This window comes from Puma concolor, chromosome B4, assembly GCF_028749965.1.
Source record: "Puma concolor isolate L17-30 chromosome B4, mPumCon1.1.hap2, whole genome shotgun sequence".
In the NCBI taxonomy this organism is placed as follows: domain Eukaryota; kingdom Metazoa; phylum Chordata; class Mammalia; order Carnivora; family Felidae; genus Puma; species Puma concolor.
The window spans coordinates 369,617-389,557 of record NC_141673.1 but is presented as its reverse complement, the minus strand read 5'-3'; the positions used below and the strand labels follow the sequence as shown (position 1 = coordinate 389,557).

The 19,941-nt window shown below is 47.6% G+C and overlaps 1 protein-coding gene across 6 annotated transcripts in view; it reads left to right on the top strand.

Moving 5' to 3' along the window:
• Positions 1-19,941, top strand: part of PPP6R2 (protein phosphatase 6 regulatory subunit 2) — a 78,047-nt gene that overhangs the window by 33,493 nt on the left and 24,613 nt on the right. For 5 of the 6 annotated variants that reach the window (XM_086711905.1, XM_086711903.1, XM_086711901.1 and 2 more), the window contains exons 3-4: positions 4,707-4,949; positions 12,183-12,369. In XM_086711905.1, coding sequence (XP_086568031.1) covers positions 4,723-4,949; positions 12,183-12,369 — 414 coding nt within the window. In that variant the 5' untranslated portion in view covers positions 4,707-4,722. Of the gene's footprint in view, positions 1-4,706; positions 4,950-12,159; positions 12,370-19,941 lie in introns of those variants that run through there. The other variant, XM_086711906.1, reaches the window with a different exon arrangement.

Here is a 19,941-nt window from a genome sequence, read left to right as displayed (position 1 = left end):
CGTATAGCACCATCCTTTTAGGAATCCATGCTGTTGTGTGTCCCTCTAATTCTCAGTCCCTGTGTGTGACTCCCCAGTTTCTTCCTTCTCTGCCACCTCATCCTTGTGTGGGGTCCTGCCGCTCCTTTGGGATGTGTAGGTAGGAGTGGGATCGCTGGGTGAGCGCCCCACAGCAGCCGCCTGTCTTCTCTCCTGTCGGGAGTGTGTGAGGCTTTTGCCTCCTGTGCCGCCAGCTCTGCTAATGACCTGGCCAGTCCTGCAGGTGTGGAGTGAGAGTACTTAAGTAATTACTTATTTTTTCAAAGAATCAGTTTTTAGTTAATCTCACTATTAAAATGTCCTATTTCATGGATTCGGGTTATTATATTTATCTGTTCTTTTTCCTTTTCTAATGTTCTTGTCTAACTTTTTTTTAATAACCCATTTTTAACGTTTATGTATTTTTGAGAGAGAAAGAGAGAACGTGAGCAGGAGAGGGGCAACGAGAGAGGGAGACACAGAATCTCAAGCAGGCTTCAGGCTCTGAGCTGTCGGCACAGAGCGTGACGTGGGGCTCGAACTCATGAGCTATGAGATTATGACCTGAGCCAAAGTCGGGCGCTTAACCGACTGAGCCACCCAGGTGCCCCATAACTACTATTATTACTACTACTACTACTACTACTACTACTACTTCTCCTCCTTCTCCTCCTTCTCCTCCTCCTTCTCCTCCTTCTCCTCCTTCTCCTCCTCCTTCTCCTCCTCCTTCTCCTCCTCCTTCTCCTCCTTCTCCTCCTTCTCCTCCTCCTTCTCCTCCTTCTCCTCCTTCTCCTCCTCCTTCTCCTCCTCCTTCTCCTCCTTCTCCTCCTCCTTCTCCTCCTTCTCCTCCTTCTCCTCCTCCTTCTCCTCCTTCTCCTCCTTCTCCTCCTCCTTCTCCTCCTTCTCCTCCTTCTCCTCCTTCTCCTCCTCCTCCTCCTCCTTCTCCTCCTCCTCCTCCTCCTTCTCCTCCTCCTCCTCCTCCTCCTCCTCCTCCTCCTCCTTCTCCTCCTCCTCCTCCTCCTCCTCCTCCTCCTCCTCCTCCTCCTCCTTCTCCTCCTCCTTCTCCTCCTCCTTCTCCTCCTCCTTCTCCTCCTCCTTCTCCTCCTCCTTCTCCTCCTCCTCCTCCTTCTCCTCCTCCTCCTCCTCCTCCTCCTCCTCCTCCTCCTCCTCCTCCTCCTCCTCCTTCTCCTCCTCCTCCTCCTCCTCCTCCTCCTCCTCCTCCTCCTTCTTCTCCTCCTCCTTCTCCTCCTCCTTCTCCTCCTCCTTCTCCTCCTCCTCCTCCTCCTCCTCCTCCTCCTTCTCCTCCTCCTTCTCCTCCTTCTCCTTCTTCTCCTTCTTCTTCTTCCCTGAGCATCTACTCAGCACTGTGAACTTTTTTATTTTAATGTTTACTTATTTTTGAGAGACAGAGCACAAGTGGGGAAATGGGAGAGGACAGAGAGCAAGCAGGACAAAGGATCTGAAGCAGGCTCTGAGCTGACAGCAGTGAGCCTGATGTGGGGGTCAAACTCCTGAACTGTGAGATCATGTCCAGAGCCCAAGTTGGATACTTAAGACTGAGTCACTCAGGTCCCCTAAGTTTTTTATATATTCTAGATAAAAGTAATTTATTAGATAATACGATTTGCAAAAAATTAAAAAAAAATTTTTTTTTTTAACATTCATTTTTGAGAGTGAGAGAGGCAGAGCGTGAGCAGGGGAGGGGCAGAGAGAGGGAGACACAGAATGTGAAGCAGGCTCCAGGCTCTGAGCTGTCAGCACAGAGCCCGACACGGGACTCGAACTCACGGGCTGGGAGATTATGACCTGAGCCGAAGTTGGACGCTTAACCGACTGAGCCACCCAGGCGCCCCATGTATCTTTATATTTAAAGTAAGCTTTTAATACCCCGAATACAGTTCTTGCTTTTTAAAATCTTATCTATTTCTTTTTTTTAAACATCTTTTAAGGTTATTTATTTAATAGAGCAAGAGAGAGAGACAGACAGACAGAGCACTTGAGTGGGGGAGGTGCAGAGAGAGAGGAAGAAAGAGAATCCCAAGCAGGCTCCGCACTGTCAGCACGGAGCCCGACGGCAGGGCTTGAACTCATGAACCATGAGATCATGACCTGAGCTGAGACCAAGAGTTGGACGCTTAACAGACAGCCACCCAGGCACCCCTATTTCTGTCTTTAATTGAAATTATTCATTTGCATTTAACACACTTATTGACATGGTTAAGTTTATGTGTGCTGTGCTGTCTTGCCATTTTTTTCCATTTGTCCTGTTTGATTTTGTTGCTTATTATTTCTTATTCTTCTTTGTCTTCATCTTTTTGTCTTCTTTTGTATTAATCCTGTCCTTTTTTAGGATCCTGCTTGAAAAACTTGTTCCTTTGTTGATGGGATCATGTGATCCACCCAGCCACTCACCCACTCTGTGGCTGAAAGCGGGTTGCACAGAAGCCGTCTCTAGTTGCCCCTCTTTGGAAGAAAACCTTGGCAGGGCGGGAGTCTCCCTGTGGTTCCTCTCTTTCCTTGGATTGTATGTTATTCAAGTGTTTGAGTCGTTCTGCAGGGCATTTAGGAGAGACAGCCGTGTTATCCTGAAACTACTGGTAATTATTTCTGCTCTCACAGGGTATATTGCTTCCACCCACAAATATCCATCTACATTCCTCACAACAGAAATAGGAAGATCTTAGGACCCAGAAAGAAACTAAGTATAGTGTCAGACTGTGGAGTCGCTTGCGCTGCAAGTCAGAGGCCCCACTGACAGTGCAGGTGCTGGCCAGAGGGAAGCCCAGGCTGTGCTGTTGCTTAGCTCGTTCTGGCAGGTGAGTGGGACATTGGCATAGGAGGGACTGAGCACAAGAGCATGCGCAGAAGGATAAAGGTAGGAAAGTGTAGTTTGTGTGGGAAGAAAGACAACGTCCTTGTGGCAAGGGTAGGGTTAGGGAGAAAGCAGGAAGTGCCAGAGGGCCTGGAGGAATGCTGTAAAGTGCAGCCTGGTGAGTGGCAGGCATATGGGCAGCAGAGGTTTTGCGGCTGAGTTGAGAGGAACTTGAAAGTGTCTGTGTTTTGAAAAAGTGAGTTGGATGTAGCAAAGGCAAGAGGCTGCAAAGGAAGGAAAGGGGGCTGGCTGGATGTGGTGGAGCCTGCTCCTAGGGCAGTGGGCTTCACACACACAAATTGCAGCTTCTACGTTGTGTGAGGTCTTTTATTCTTCTGATTAAAGATACTAGAGAAGATAAATCCCATCTCCCGTTACCATAATTTTGCAAACAATCGATGTAACATTGAAGAAGAGATTTCATAATCTCAAAATACAGGTTTAACTTTGTTAAACATAACAGGCTTTATGTTTTTCATTTTGTATCAAACAGTGAAAACTTTGTTGCAAACCAGCCTAGGCCCTCAGAGCCTGCCCTATGACACTCACTGAGCAGGACAAACCTTGTGTTGTCCAGGCAAAGACAGCAAGAGCCTGGAGAGGGTGGGTGGTGTGTGACGCAGAGGGATGGCGGGATCCATAGGGATTCCTCAGGTGGCTGTGGTGTGGGGCCTAGTGTCAGGGGTGTGGATGTGAGGGAGATTGTGGCTTCAAGGATAAGACTGGGTCATTTGGTGGGATGGGTGGTGAAAGGGGGGGCCTGGCTGGGGGACAGCAGAGCTGCTGAGGGTCAAGCAAAGTGAGCTGTCAGGAGTTTGACTTGCTTAGGTTGAGGTCTGCCAGATGTCTGGTGTTCTTTTGTGAGATGGTGAGTCAGGCATGGGCAGGAGAGGAGACACAGGGGAGGCTCAGGAAAACTAAGTTTGTTATACGTCCAGTCCTGGAGATAGGAGGTGTGGGCCTCACCCAGAGCCACATGGGGAAACCCCAGGGGGGTCGGGAGGTATAAGACAGGAGTCGGGGAACACTTAAGCCATGACCTTTATTGGGGTTTCCACAGGAAAGATAAGGCATGGCAGGATGAACAGCTTAGGATCAGCTAGTTTGAATTATTTTGGTGGGCTCTAAGCTGTAGGGGTGGTCCCTAGTTGCCTGGCCCCTGGCTGTGGAATAACGAAGGCAGAGGAAGATTGTCTCCTGGGATGTGTGGGCCCAGAGAGGAGTAGTTGCTCTGGATGGAGTAGATCACCGTGATGCTCTGGCTTGGGCCCCTTGCTGTCTTTAAGAATTGGCTGGTCCTGGGAGGGGCAGCCTGTTCCTAGCCAGAGAGGTTTTTTAAGATGTCAAACGTGATGTACAGGAAATTAAAAATGTATGCAGCTGGGGAGAGATGCCTAGTGTTCACACAGGCAGGGGTGGGACCCTGAGGAGGTGGCTGTAGAGTTGCTAACCTTCTTAGGGTGGAGGGGCATCCCCAGTGCTGACTCATGGGAGACATGGGATGTGCTGGCCTCAGGGAGTGGAGGCAGAGAGTAAGAGCACGGAAGGGATGTCCAGCATTGGGTGGAAAAGGACAGCAGGGAAGGTGAGCCAGCGAGAGGGAAGCCAGAGAAGGCACAGGCTTGGCGCTGGGAGCTGGGGAGCTCTTGCCGGCCTTGGAGCTGGACCCGGGGAGATGTGTTGAGGGCAGCTCCTGGGGAGAGCACCCTCCAGCCCTGGCTCGTGCCGGGGACGGACTCGTTGGGCTTTGGTGTAGACTTTCTGAGGGCGGATTCGCGCTGCTTGGGGGAAGTGACCCTCAAATCTTTGCTTGCAGCTTCGTGGCCGTCACCATGTTCTGGAAGTTTGACTTGAACACCACGTCCCATGTCGACAAGCTGCTGGATAAGGAGGACGTGACGTTGCGCGAGTTACTGGACGAAGATGACGTCCTACAGGAGTGCAAGGCTCAGAACCAGAAGCTGCTTGGCTTCCTCTGCAGGCAGCAGTGTATGGAGGAGCTGGTGAGCCTCATCACACAGGACCCACCTCTGGACATGGAGGAGAAGGTCCGCTTCAAGTATGTACCGAGGCTCTGACGGGGGCCCAGAGCTGGGCAGGGCTGCAGGGAGGGCAGGCAGGGAGCTGGTGGGCAGCATTTGAGGACAGCCAGAGCCAGGGCTTCTGACAAAAAAGCCCACTTTAAACATTTACCCCATCTGAGAAGGAAGGAGGCCACTCCCCGTGGGGTCTGTTTTTGTGGGGTTTGAGATTTCTGAATCTCTGTGTGTGTGATTTCTCATCGTGAGTTGTGTGGAGTTATGCTGTGTTCTGAGTATCTTGAGTGCACATGTGTTGAGGGAAGACTGACCCCATGACAGAGAAGCAGATGGGACTGCACACTGGTGGGAAGTAGGTCCCAACCTGGTGAGATGGCCTGTCAGGAGGGGTGGGTGGCATCTGACTGCTCGACCACGGGGACTTGGGATCAGAGGAAATAGGCCATGTCGTGAGTAGTACTGACCATTCTCAGAGTTTTTCCTAAAATGTTCCATTCAGCATTTGGCCAGCATGTTAGGAGATGACAGAAGGGCGGTGGTGGTGTGGCTAGGGCTGGGGGTGAGGACGGAGGTGTGTGAATGAGAGTATAGGACAGAGTGGCAGAGCCTGGGACTAAGGACACAGTGGGAATGGGTGCAGACAGGGTACCCCTCGGGTTCCAGTGTCTGTAGACAGCCAGATAGTGGATGGTGGTAAAGTCTTAGGTTGGCTGACTGTGGCCCACAGGTCAAATCCTGTTTTTGTATGGCCTGCAAGCTAAGAATAGTTTTACGTTTTCTTTTAAATTTTTTTTCATAAATTTTTTTTTAATGTTTATTCTTGAGAGAGGGAGGGAGAGACAGAGTGTGAGCAGGGGAGGGGCAGAGAGAGAGGGAGACACAGAATCCGAAGCGGGCTCCAGGCTCTGAGCTGTCAGCACAGAGCCCGACGCGGGGCTGGAACCCACAAACCGCGAGATCATGACCTGAGCTGAAGTCAGCACTTAACCAACTGAGTCACCCAGGCACCCTAGAATAGTTTTACATTTTTAAATGGTTGAAAAAAATCAAAGGATAATACTTTTTTACACATGAAATTGGTACCACGTTGACATTTCCTTGTCCGTGAAGAAAGTCTTGTTGGAAGGCAGCCACACTCAGCCTTTGGTGACTACAAGGGCAGAGTTGGCTAGTTACAACATAGACTGTCTAAAATACTTACTCTCTGTACTTTTACAGAAGTCTTTGTTGACTTTTGTCTTAGGAGAAAAAGCTGGAGAGGGTGACGAGAAGTGTCTGTGCAGGGGACATTCAATCTAGGGACACCCAGTGAGGGTGGTCTGTCACAGCCTCTGACAGGGAGCCCTGCAGATGCTGGCAGAGGAGAGCCCGAGACAGAGGCAGGGGCTTGTTGGTGAGGAGCCTGCGGGTTTAGGGCTGTGGTAGCCATCTGCAGAAAGTCGGATAGAAGCCATTGTGCACGGGACATGCCTGGTCAGTGCCCCTTGTCTCGGCGTCCCTGTGGGTGTCCCCCATCCCTTTTACCCTCTTACCCCTAATGTGTCCTGTTTGGTGATAAGTTATATGGCCCTCCCTGTGTAGAGGGCACTGGTGGCAAGATGGGGAGCAGGGGCAGGGCCATGTATTCCGGATCGGGGCAGAAGGATCTTGGAGTGGCATCAGTGAGCCAGGAGACATTTGTGTTCAGAGTCAGAAAGTTGGGGAGTCAGAAAATTCGTGCCTGAGCACAAAGCCAAGAAAACAAAGCTGTGAGAAAACCATGACTCTGGGGACTTAGAGAAGTTAGCGAATGGGACCGAAGTGAGCACGTCAGCTCCACTGTAAGCAGTGTCTGCACAGTCACACGGGGTAGACTAAGCCCTGGGTTTAAGAGTTGTGGTTGGATTTTACAGACAGGGTGAGGGGCAGGGAGCAGGAGAGCTGTGTCTTCATCCTCCGTCATGGGAGGTTGGTTTGTAACGTCTGAGGGTGACAAATGAAGAAATGCATCTGTATTTTATTTAGAAACACGGAGGTTAACCGCAGGTCTGAGGATGGACACGGGAGGCTGGAGGCTGCTCCGCCTTACAGGCCCTGTCCAACTGTCTGAGTTTGAAAGCCGGTGTACGTATCGCTTACATAAAAAATCAAAAATTAAAAAAATTAAAGTTAATTTGATTAAAAAAATTTTTTTAATGTTTGTTTTTGAGAGACAGAGACACAGACAAAGTGTGAGCAGGGGAGCAGAGAGAAAGGGAGACACAGAATCCGCAGCAGGCTCCAGGCTCTGAGCTGTCCGCACAGAGCCCGACGTGGGGCTCAAACCCACAGACTGCAGGACTGCCACCTGAGCCAAAGTTGGACGCTTAACCGACTGAGCCACCCAGGCGCCCCAAAGTTAGATTTTAATTAAAATTAAACCAAAATTTCCTTTTTGAGGAAAGGAATAGGATGGATGGATAGATGGATGAGGTGGTGGGTAAGAAAGCAGTAGAGTCAAGATTAGTTTTCGAAGATGGGAAAGATACAAGTAGGGACGTCGGCCAGGAGTTAGCACATCAGCTCTGAAAGTGCAGACAGGAAGTACCGCAGGCCAGTGGAGCCGCTGTGGCGCTCGGCTCTGATGTGGCGCGAGAGCCGCCACAGACCGTACGTGAGTGAGTGAGTCTGGCTCTGCTCCTGTAAAGTTGATGTACAAGAAGCACTGCCTGTGCATCTCAAGGCTCTAGGCAACTGCCCATCATGGCCGGCCTGATGGGGTCAGCAGCGACGCCTCCTGTGGCCTTCGTGCTTTTGAAGTGAGGGCTTTGCCTGCAGACCTGGCTGAGCAGCATGGCTAGCTGCTTCACCCCTGCATGACTAAAGGCTGGGTTATGAGGGGACTTTAGTCCACATAGGGGAGGATGTGTGGGAGCCATGTCTACTTCAGAGAAGCTGCCCCTGGGTGCCAATTTGAGGTCAGGCAGCAGCCGCTGTTCCTGCATAAAGCCAGAGTCTGCAGGCAGGTAGGGCTTGTGCAGTAGCCCTGGGCGGAGAGTTCGGCCACTGGGTCCAACCTGAGAGCCATGAGGAGGTCCTGGTCTTTCTCTTGAGGCTCCTGTCCAGTTGGCCTGCTGAGTTCTCAGCCACTTGAGAAATCAGACGAAAGAGCCAGCAGACAGACGTCAAGACGGCACTGCAGTTACTTGCAGAGTGCAGTGGAGAGTGTGTTCCGTAACTCTGGGCAGTGGGCTTCCTTGTTCCAAGTTGCACAGTCAGAACTGCTTGCTGGGTAGGAAACAGGGCTGCAGCAGGATAGCCCCCAGAAAGGACACCCCCCAGAAGACCCTGCAGTGCTACAGTCAGAGCAGGAAAGCTGGCTAAGCCCATTTGCCCAGATCACCCTCCCGCCTGCCCCCGCGGGGCGCAGCAAGTTTTGGCACAGCGGGAGGCGTCTGGAGGGGAGAGGGGTTCCCTCCTTCCTCACTCTGAGAACCCAGGCCCACCTTCCGTATTCCGGGACCTCGTCATCATCTTTGGTTTCCTTCCTGTGGGGAGTCGTATTCTCTAGCAGCCTCCTGAGGAGTACGACGTGAAGGGCGATGTTTGCAGATGAGGCCTGTCGGTGCATTGTTCTCTGTTCACGCTTGTTTGAAACTCCCTCTGCCTTAGACTCTGCACAGACGCCATTTTCTGTCCTTTTGAAGACTCCATGGTTGGCTCGTCTTCTGGCCTTGCTGCTGACAAGCCGGACAGATGCAGCCGGACTCCCAGGTTTTCTCTCCTCCAGGGGGCCCTTCGGTCCTTGTCTAGTCCCGTTGTCCTGGAGTCTCCTGCTACTGTGAGATCACCCCCGGGGTCAGGCAGGGCAGTCCCAGAAGCAGCATCTATAAGCAAGGAGAGTTTTGTAAACAGTCGGCTCAGCTGTGAACAGTGCTGCATATTCGTACCACGGTGAAGCTGGCCCTGGGGTTCTTGTCAGTCCCTGTGCGGGGTACTCCATGGTACCACAGGGCCCTTTCAGTCTATAAATTCATGGCCTTCCCCACAGGGAAGCTTCTTGTGTTGCTTCTTTTATAATTTTCTCCCTTACGGTTTTCCCTCTTATCTCATTCTGCAGCTTTTTAAGTTATTTATTTTGAGAGAGAGAGAGAGACAGAAAGAGAGAGAGGAGAGGCAGGCAGAAGGAGAGAAAGAGAGAGGGAAAGAGAGAATCCCAAGCAGGCTCCGCACTGTCAGCACAGAGCCTGACACGGGGCTCAATCTCATGAACCAGGACATCATGACCTGAGCCGAAATCAAGAGTGGGATGCTTAGTAACCAGATGAGCCACCCAGGTGCCCCCTCTTTCTGCAATTTCTAATCAGGTGTTAGATCACCTGAATTAATACTTTTCTTCGTATTTTTGCTCTTAATATCTTGTCTCGGCCTTTTTGTTCTACATCTGAGAAGCTTCTTCAAATTTTATCTTCTTATCCTTTCATTGATTTTTAAAATTTCTATCATATTTATTTATTCATAAAATTTTTTAAATAAGTTTATTTATTTATTTAGAGAAAAAACACCAGGAGGGGAGGGGCGGGGGGGGCGGACAGAGGAACTGAAGCGGGCTCTGTGCTGTTAACACAGAGCCTGATGTAGGGCTCCAGCTCATGATTCATGAGATCATGACCTGAGCCAAAGTTAGATGCTTAACTGACTGAGCCACCCAGGAGCCCCAGCCCTTATTTCTTTTTAAAAGAGAGACACTTTTTTAAAATAATCTTTTTATTAAGGTTATTTATTTATTTATTTTGAGAGAGAGAGAGAGAGAGAGAGAGAGAGAGAGAGAGAGAATGAGCAGGGGAGGGGCAGAGAGAGAGAGAGGGAGACACAGAATCCAAAACAGGCTCCAGGCTCCCAGCTGTCAGCACAGAGCCCGGTGCAGGGCTCTCTATCCCACGAACTGTGAGATCGTGACCAGAGCCAAAATCGAGAGTTGGATGCTTAACTGACTAAGCCCCCCAGGTGCCCTTGGGAATAACTTCTGAGTCCTGTCCTGGCAAGAGAGGGTCAGGAAGCCCACTCCTCTCCTGAGCCAGGCCCTCTGCCCTGTCCAGTAGCTGCTGCCTCTGTGTCCAGTGCTTTCCAGCTGGTGCTCCCTCTGTAGCCACCTGAGACTTCGATTCCCTGGTGTGCCACGCCAGTCCTCCGGGCCTTGCCAAGGATCATTTCCACTTCTCATTTCTTGTCTTTTTTCCTCTGTGTTATTGGAGTAGGAATTTGAGAGGGAATGCTAACAAGCCTGTATATTTGATCTGCCATGCTTAGCTGGAGTTCCTATTCTCTGCATAAATCTTAGAACGAGCTAAATCAGTACTTTATCTCAGTCCCTCCACCTTAGAGGGTCAGTGCCTTACAGCTCAGCTTGCCACATGTGTGCACATTTGCTTGTGTGTGGAGACCAGATTGGGACCATTCCTTGTGCTCTGGAAACATCTCCTGAAGGAATAGTCTATACTTTTCTCTGGGACTTGATTCTTTGGTGCCATTGGTACGTCTTCTCTTGTTGTTTGCAGTCTGGTGGGAACCTCTCTGCCTGTGTGATACAAGTCTTGCTCTGGCCTTCAGGGTCGCTGACCTGGCCCTTCTGCCCTGTACTCTGAGCAGGCTTTCTCTGACGACCTGCCCCTGGCGCCTCTGTGTTCTCTGCCATGCTGGTCTCACAGTGTACATCCATAGGGCTGAGCCGACTCATTCAACCCTTCTAACCATCCCATGAGGTCGGCACTGCTCCCACCCCTCCCTGGGCACTGCCTACACCTCTCCTGGCCTGGGCCTGCCTGCGTATTGAACTGGGACACCTCTTTGTGAATGCGTCATGTCCATCACACCCGGCCTGCCCACACGGCCCTGTTTCTCTGGTCTCTAGAAGGTGCTTTCTCTTCTTGGGGCTGACAAGGAGCACCCGTCTCTGAGCCAGACCTAGATTTCTCAATTTCTTCCCCCTTCCACATGTGGTTGACTGCCATACTCTGCCAACTGTTTTCTCCAGGGTCTCAAACCCAGGCCTCACTAGCCAGGCCACAGTGACCACTCGTTGGTTCAGGCCTTTGTTAGGGCTTGTGCAGGTGGCTGCCGGGAGCAGGAGGATCAGAGTGACTGACCTTGACCTGGGGCTTACTGTGTGCCAGGCACTGCTCTGTTTTATATTCATCCTTGTGGGGAGGGTGGGCACTTGCACCTCTACATTCAAATGAGAATGACACAGAGAGGTTAGGTGATGTGCCTGAAGCTGCCGAGCTTGCCCTGGGTTGTGCCAGATGTGCTCTAGGGCAGTCAGCTCCATGGGACGATCCCTTGCGTTCCCAGATGTTTCTGGATATGGCTCCAGGCACTGTTACTGGCCCTGCTGTTGTGGGCTGTGTCCTGGATGTGGCAGGTTGTTGAGTAGCTGTGCCCACTGCAGGGCAATGGCAGTGACCCTGCGTCTATCAGGTAAGTCAGGGAGCAGAGTGATGTCACGGTATTACATGTGATGGGATAAAGATTATTTTGTATCTGGTCATTTTTATCAAGTGAATAGTACATCATTTGGTATTGGTACATCAATATTGGTATTTCTTTTTTTTTTAAGTTTATTTATTTTGAGAGAGAGAGCGTGAGAGAGCAAGAGAGCATGCCCAAGTGGGCGAGGGAACAGAGAGAGAGGGAGAGAGAGAATCCCAAGCAGGCTCTGCACTGTCAGCCCAGAGACACGCAGGGTTTGATCCCACCAACTGTGAGATCATGACCTGAGTCGAAATCAAGAGTTAGACACTTAACCGACTGAGCCACCCAGGGACCCCTGATGTGGCATTTCTTTAACCTAGAGACAAGCTGGTTCTGTTTGTTGGTATGCTGGGACAGGAAGGGTATGGAGAGGGAGGGTGCGCATGATGGACTTGGTGTCACTAACTGTGTGGTCACAGGAGGTGAGAGCCCTGGCAGGTGGGTGTAAGGGCAGAGGTTTTGAGAGAGGAGATGCAAAAGACTCAGAAGGTTTATTTAGAGAGTGCAGTAGAGTCAGAAACGGTGAGATACCAGAGTGTAGGGTATGCGGAGCAAGAAAAATGCATGTTAAAAACATTGAGCTTGTAGTAGTCAAAAATGCCAGTTGGTCACAGAATATTCACGTTTTTACTTCGTTCCAAGGTCTGTGAGTGTTTTGGTCTTACCCATGGACCTGCTTCCTACGAGGCTGGTCATTTAAGCAGCTTCCTGAGAGCTGGAGAAGTCTAATTTCACCTCCAGTTGCTTGCATTGTGCCCTCTTAGGTATCCAAACACAGCCTGTGAGCTGCTGACATGTGACGTGCCACAGATCAACGACAGACTAGGAGGGGATGAGACTTTGCTGAACCTTCTTTACGACTTCTTGGACCACGAGCCGCCTCTGAATCCTCTGCTCGCCAGTTTTTTCAGCAAGACCATTGGCAACCTCATTGCAAGAAAGACTGAACAGGTGAATAATCCGTCAAGCTTGTGTGGTTTGGGGTGGCTGGCATAGCTGATGCCGACATTTCTTTCTGTCAGCTGTCGCTGTGCAAACTGTATCATTAGGGCTTGGAGAACAGTGTTTCTGACTGTTCTGTGGGACACAGGTGGAGCAGTGTGGGCTGCTGGTGTGAGTTGGAATTTGATGAGGAAAGTGGCTTTCTGAGGATGTTTCTGCAGCCTGGCTCTGGAATAAGCAGCTCTTCCCGCCATCCCTGAGAGCTGCACAGGACTCCAGAGCACGCTGGCATGTCTTGTCCTGACCAGTCACAGGCATGAGGAATAGGGATATGCCTGCATCATGACAGGTTCTTAGGACGCCCACCTTCTAAGATCTGCTGCTCTGTTTATGTGAGTGGCAGGTATCCATGTGTCGAGGACACTTACTGTTTCAAAGCAAATAAAAGAAAACTTCTAGCATTAGGCTTCTGTAAAAATAGTGCGTTTGTTTCATTAGCTGGAGCATGGTCTTCTGAGAGTGGGTTCTTGCTGCTGCCTGTGCTTCAGGGCCATCAGTGTGGTGGTGTCCTAGGCCTGCCCCCAGCCTCAGCAGTTAGTTTTGGTTAGTATTCACTTTTTATCCCTTCCTACCATCCCCAGTGGATTATTTCAAAACAAATACTGGATATCATATAATTTTTAATAAACATTATGGTATAAGGGCACCTGGGTGGCTCAGTTGGTTAAGCATCCAACTCTTGGTTTCATCTCAGGTCATGATTTCACGGTTTGTGAATTTGAGCCCCACATCCGGCTCTGCACTGACAGTGTGGAGCCTGCTTGGGATTCTCTCTCTTCCTATCTCTCTGCTCCTCCCTGGCTTGTGCGCGTTCTCTCTCTCTCTGTCTCTGTCTCTCGCCTCTGTCTCTCTAAACCTTAAAAATTTTTTTAAAAACTAAATATTATGGTGGGGTGCCTGGGTGGTTCCGTTGGCTAAACGCCTGACTCTTGATCTCAGCTCAGGTCATGATCTCATGGTTGTGAGATGGAGCCCCACATCGAGCTCCGTGCTGAGACCATGGAGCCTGCTTGGGATTCTCTCTTTCCCCCCACCTTTCTCTTTGCCCCTCCCCCACTTTCTCTTTCTCTCTCTCTTTCAAAATAATTTTTTTTTTTTTTTAATTTTTTTTTTTTCAACGTTTATTTATTTTTGGGACAGAGAGAGACAGAGCATGAACGGGGGAGGGGCAGAGAGAGAGAGGGAGACACAGAATCGGAAACAGGCTCCAGGCTCTGAGCCATCAGCCCAGAGCCCGACGCGGGGCTCGAACTCACGGACCGCGAGATCGTGACCTGGCTGAAGTCGGACGCTTAACCGACTGCGCCACCCAGGCGCCCCTCAAAATAAATATTTAAAAAAATATTATGGTATATATCTCTAAAATGTAAGGACTTACGGGGCGTCTCTGGGTGGCTCAGTTGGTTGAACGTCTGACTTTGGCTCAGGTCATGATCTCGCGGTTCATGGTTTTGAGCCCCAAGTCGAGCTCTGTGCTGACAGCATGGAGCCTGGAGCCTGTTTTGGATTCTGTGTCTCCGGATCGCTCTCTGCCCCTCCCCCACTCATGCTCTGTCTTATCTGTCTTTCAAAAATAAATTAACATTAAAAACATAATAAATATAAGAACTTTAAAAAATTCTTTTAAACATATCTCTAGGAGGGGACAAGACTTTGCTGAGCAGATTGCATTATCACGTCCCAAAAACATTAACTATAAGTGTTCAGTATCATCAAATATCTGGTGAGGGAACAGACCCAAATTTTGTGTGCATGTCTGGGATTCTGAGAAGGCGTGACCTTCAGGGCATACCATCATTCACCCGAAGAAATTGTTGGCATGTTGTAAGTGTTCAGTGGAACATACCTTTCATAGGACCTTAAATCTTAGCTTTGCAAGGGATCTTAGAGGACTACCTCACCTCAGATCTTTTTCTGAACCAGTCAGAGCATAAGTGAAGAGTGGCGGTAATGCAGGTAGTGAGAGAGGCTACTAGTAGTGGCAGTGGTTCTAGGACGCGACAGGGAGTCCCTCACACTAGTGACAGTGCTGCGAGGATTGAGGGCAGGGGGCACTGTGGCCATCAGGCAGGGAGTGGTAGGGGTGTCCTGTGTCTGTTGGGCAGTGGTGGTGGTGGTGGGGGCGGGGTCCCTGTGGCCATTGGATAGTGAGGGAGTCATTCTGGCCATCGGGTAGTGGGGGGGGTCACTGGCTGTCAGATAGTCGGGGGTCACTGTGGCTGTCGTGTAGTGGTCGGGGGTGGTCACTGTGGCTTGTGGCTGTTGGCTAGTTGAGGGGAGGTCACTGGCTGTCGGTAGTGGAGGGGGTCACTGATGGGTAGCGGGGGTCACTGTGGCTCTCGGGTAGTGGTAGAAATTCCAAAGACCTTTCAAGTCTGGCTCTTGCATCTCAGCTCATAATTGTCTGTAGCTTCACAATATTCCTCTGCTACTTTCAGATATTTGCTGAATTTTACTGCTTCTTAACAATATTTCTGTCTTCTTCCCTTGTCCAGTGCATCAAAATAATATGAAATGCACTGTTTAAAGGTATTTCTTATATTGACAAACATGTAACACATTTCTATGAATTTAAACAAGACAGAAACACATGAACGGTCTCCTCTAATACTCTAGATCAACCACTGTTGATTATTTAGTTGATGTTCCTCTTTTCCTGTTCTTTTTCTGTAAGACATATTAAATATATTTTTTTAATGTTTTATTTAGTTTTGAGAGAGAGAGACAGAGTATGAGTGGGGGATCGCAGAGAGAGAGGGAGACACAGAATCCGAAGCAGGCTCCAGGCTCTGAGCTGTCAGCACAGAGCTCAACACGGGGCTTGAATCCGTGGACAGCGAGATCATGACCTGAGCCGAAGTCGGACGCTTAACCGACTGAGCTACCCAGGCGCCCCCTGTAAGACATATTAATATGTATTTATTATTTATTGTCACATAATGATTTACTCTGAGTACTACAAATTGTTTTTTTCACTTAGAAATAGATTTTGTACATCTTTTCTTATAGAGCTACCATATTCTTTTTTTTTTTTTTTTTAAACGTTTATTTATTTTTGAGACAGAGAGAGACAGAGCATGAACAGGGGAGGAGCAGAGAGAGAGGGAGACACAGAATCTGAAACAGGCTCCAGGCTCCGAGCTGTCAGCACAGAGCCCGACGCGGGGCTCGAACTCACAGACCGTGAGATCATGACCTGAGCTGAAGTCGGATGCTTAACTGACCAAGCCACCCAGGCGCCCCTAGAGCTACCATATTCTTTTTAGCAGACATGGAGTCTGTGGTATTGCTACACCAGAGTTCTGTATCAATAACCCAGGAGTTGACGTGGTTCTAGGGTCTGCTGGGATAGGGCCAAAGTGCTTCATCACATGTTTCCATAGAAAGGCGGGCTGCACTGGAAGGACCTACTGCCTTTTCTTAACTTTTCATTATAGATTATTTCACACATTAAAAAAAATTGTTTTTTAATATTTATTTTTGAGAGAGAGAGAGAGTCAGAGACAGAGACAGAGTGTGAGAGGAGGAGGGGCAGAGAGAGGGCGACAAGGATCTGAAGCAGGCTCTGAGCTGTCAGCAAAGAACCCAACGCGGGGCTGAAACCCGCGAACTGGAAGATCATGACCTGAGCTGAAGTCAGATGCTTAACTCACTGAGCCACCCAGGTGCCCCGATTATGTCACACATTTAAAGAGAAAATAGTTTACAAACCCTGGTGTTTCTTTCACACAGCTTCAACAGTTGTGTGTTTCTGACCAATCTTATTTTTTCTGTTCCCCCTATTACCAACCCCCATTCCAGATTATTTTGAAGCAAATCGCAGATATTTTATTATTTTATATGTAAATATTCCCATATGTGTTTCTACAGGATAAGGACTCTTTACAGTTCTTTATTACTGAGGAGTAGTCCAGATTGTGGATGGACCACAGTTTAACTGTTCATCTTTTGAAGGACATATTAGTTGTTGACACTTTTTGTCTGTTAGACATCAGGCTGCTATGAATATTTGCATATAGTAGTTCCACCTTGTCTGCAGTCAGCCTGGTCCAGAAATAGGTGATCCTTCTCCTGACAGCATCAGAAGGTCAGTAGGAGCCTCATGCCACATCACGTGCCCAGGTCATTCACCTCCCTGCATCTCATCAGATAAGCAGTTTATCATCTCACATTACAGGAGGCAGGGTCAATATAGCACAATAAGATATTTTGAGAGAGAAAGACCACATAACTTTTCACATAACTTTTATCATAGTACGTTATTATAATTGTTCTATTTTATTATTGTTGTTAATCTCTTATTGTGCATAATTCATAAACTGTTTCATAAGTAAGTATGGATAGGAAGAAACAGTACATATAGAGTTCAGTACTATACATGGTTTCAGGCATCCATTGGGGGTCTTGGAATGTATCCCCTGTGGATAAAGAGGGATAACTGTAGTTTTTTTGTGTGTGAATTGTTATATTTGAAAAGAATTTCTTGGGGCACTTGGGTGGCTCAGTCTAAGTGTCCAGCTGTTGATCTCACCTCAGGTCTTACTTAATCTCAGGGTCATGAGTTCAAGCCCTGCTTTGGGCTCCACGCCCAGCATGGAGCCTACTTAAAAAAAAAAAAAAATGAAGTGAATTTCTTATAAACAATACATAGTTATGTGTTTTTATCTGTTCTACTGATCTATCTTTAATTGTCATATTTAGGCCATTTACATTTAATGTAATTATCGATATGTCAGGACTGCCATTTTATTGTAGTTTTCTGTTTGTTCTGTTTTTCATTTCTTTTCCTTGCCCTGGGTGTTAACTTGACCATTAAAAAAATTAAAATTAAAAAAATTTCATTTAAGTTTAAATTTTAAAAATTTTTAAAAATTCCATTTTTGGGGGGGGTGCCTGGGTGGCTGAGTTGGTTAAGTGTCCAACTTCGGCTCAGGTCATAATCTCATGGTTCATGGGTTTGAGCCCCACATTGGGCTCTGCTGACAGCTCAGAGCCTGGAGCCTTCTTCAGATTCTGTGTCTCCCTCTCTTTCTGCCCCTCCCCCACTCACACTCTGTCTTTCTCTCTAAATAATAAATAAACATTAAAAAAATTTTTTTAAATACTCCGTTTTGATCTACCTGTAGTGTTTTCTCATGTGTCTCTGTGTAGATTTTTAGTGATTGCTTTAGGTGTTACCACATAACTAGGACATGCATGTGGTTTGAATGGATACAGTGAATGAAAGTGGTTGAGCCAGCAGAGTATACCAGTTCCTTTTGCTTGCTAACCCTGAATGTTATCATTCTTTTTCTTCTAGCTGTTGTGGTGGGTATATGTAATATAGTGTTGTGATCTTAATTTGTGATCTCCCCGGTGACTAATAAGGATATATACCTTTTCATATATTAATTGGCCATTTGGGTACTGTCTTTTGGGAAGTCTCTTGCCCATTTTCTGTTAGGCTGTCTCTTCTTTTTGATTTGCAGGAATGTTCTGTTTTCATGGATATAGTCCTTTGTTGACTTTGTGTTGCAAGCATCTTTTTCACTCTGGCTAGCTGCACCCACACCCCTTAGTATTAGTGGTATTTTAATGAGCAAAGGTTCAGATTTTTATGTTGTTCAGCTTTTTTTTTTTTTTTTTTAATTTATGGTTGGTGGGTTTTTTTGTTGTTAAGAAACCTCTCTACCACAGTCACAAAAATCTTCTGTATTTTTTTAGAAGTTTTATTGTTTTACCTTTCACATTTCTATCTATAATTTACTTAACTGATTCTTTTTTTTTTTTTTTAAGTTTATTTATTTTGAGAAAGAGAGCACAAGATGGGGAGGGGCAAAGATACAGAGAGAGAGAGAATCCCAAGCAGGCTCCGCACTGAGCCCGACACAGGGCTTGATCTCACAACTGTGAAATCATGACCTGAGCAGAAGTCAAGAGTTGGATGCTTAACTGACTGAGCCACCCAAGCACCCCTGAAATTGATTCTTGTAAATGATATACAGTTTGTTTTTGGTTTTTAAATACGGATGTCCAGTTAGCTCAGCAGCATTTATTGGTAAGGCCCTTCTCTCTCAGTTGCTTTACAATAATACCCCCCCCCCCCCCCCCATCATAAGTCAGGGGCTCACATATCGTGTGTCTGTTTCTGGACTTTGCTCTGTTGTCCTGTTTGTAATTGCACTGATGCAATACTCTCCTAATTCCCGTAGTTTTATAAGTCTTGGTATTTGATAATTAGTCCTCTCACTTTGTTTTTCTTCAGTATTTCTTTTTACTAATTTTTGCCTTTTGCATTATTTTAGAATGAACAACTTTAAAAAAAAAAGTCTATTTTGAGAGAGCAAGTGTGTGAATGGGAGAGGGGCAGAGAAAGGAGAGAGAATCTCAAGCAGGCTACACTGTTGAACTCACAATCCGTGAGATCATGACTTGAGCCAAAATCAAGAGTTAGATGTTTAACCAGCTGAGCCATCCAGGTGCCCCTAGAATGAACAGCTTTTGGACTGAGGGTCAGTTTCCACATTCTCCCCAGCCCTCCTCTCCCAAGAAAACCTACCAAAATTTTTATTAGGCTTACATTGGCTCTAGATTGGGGTTGGCAAATTATGGCCCACAGGCCAAATCCAACCTGCCACTTATTTTTGAAATGAAATTTGACTGAAACACATCCATTCTTACATATTGTCTATGGCTGTTTTCGTGCTACGGTGACAAAGCTGAGTAGTTAGGGCTTCTTTGATTTCTCTTGGTAACGTGTTATAATTCTCTGTGTAGTGGTCTTACACATGTTTCATCAGGTTTATTCTTAGGTAGTTGATATTTTCATATTATTCTAAATAATATCTTTTTTATCAAAATGTTTTACTAAGATAATTGCGGATTCACTTGGCAGTTGTATAAGGTAATTTGAAGAGGTGCTTTGTATACTTTGCCCAGTTTTGTCAATGGTGACATTTTGCAAAACAGTAGTAGAACATTACTGCCAGGATATTGACATTCATACAGTCCATTGATCTTATTCAGATTTGTTCACTTTTGCTTATAGCTGTGTGTGTGTGTGTCTGTATTAAGTTTGGTACTGTTTATCACCTATATAGGTTTACTTATCCATTATCAAAGTCAGGATACTGAACACTTTCAAAACCACAAGGATCCTTCGTGTTGCCCTTTTATTTAAAAAAAAATTTTTTTTTTCAATGTTTATTTATTTTTGGGACAGAGAGAGACAGAGCATGAACGGGGGAGGGGCAGAGAGAGAGGGAGACACAGAATCGGAAACAGGCTCCAGGCTCCGAGCCATCAGCCCAGAGCCCGACGCGGGGCTCGAACTCACGGACCGCGAGATCGTGACCTGGCTGAAGTCGGACACTTAACCGACTGCACCACCCAGGCGCCCCCGTGTTGCCCTTTTATAGCTACTTCCATCTTCCTTCACCTCTACCCCTTCACCTATCCCTAGCCTCTGGCACTAATCTGTTTCCATTTCTAAAATTGTGTTATTTCAAAATGTTATTTAAATTAAAGCATACGATATGTAGT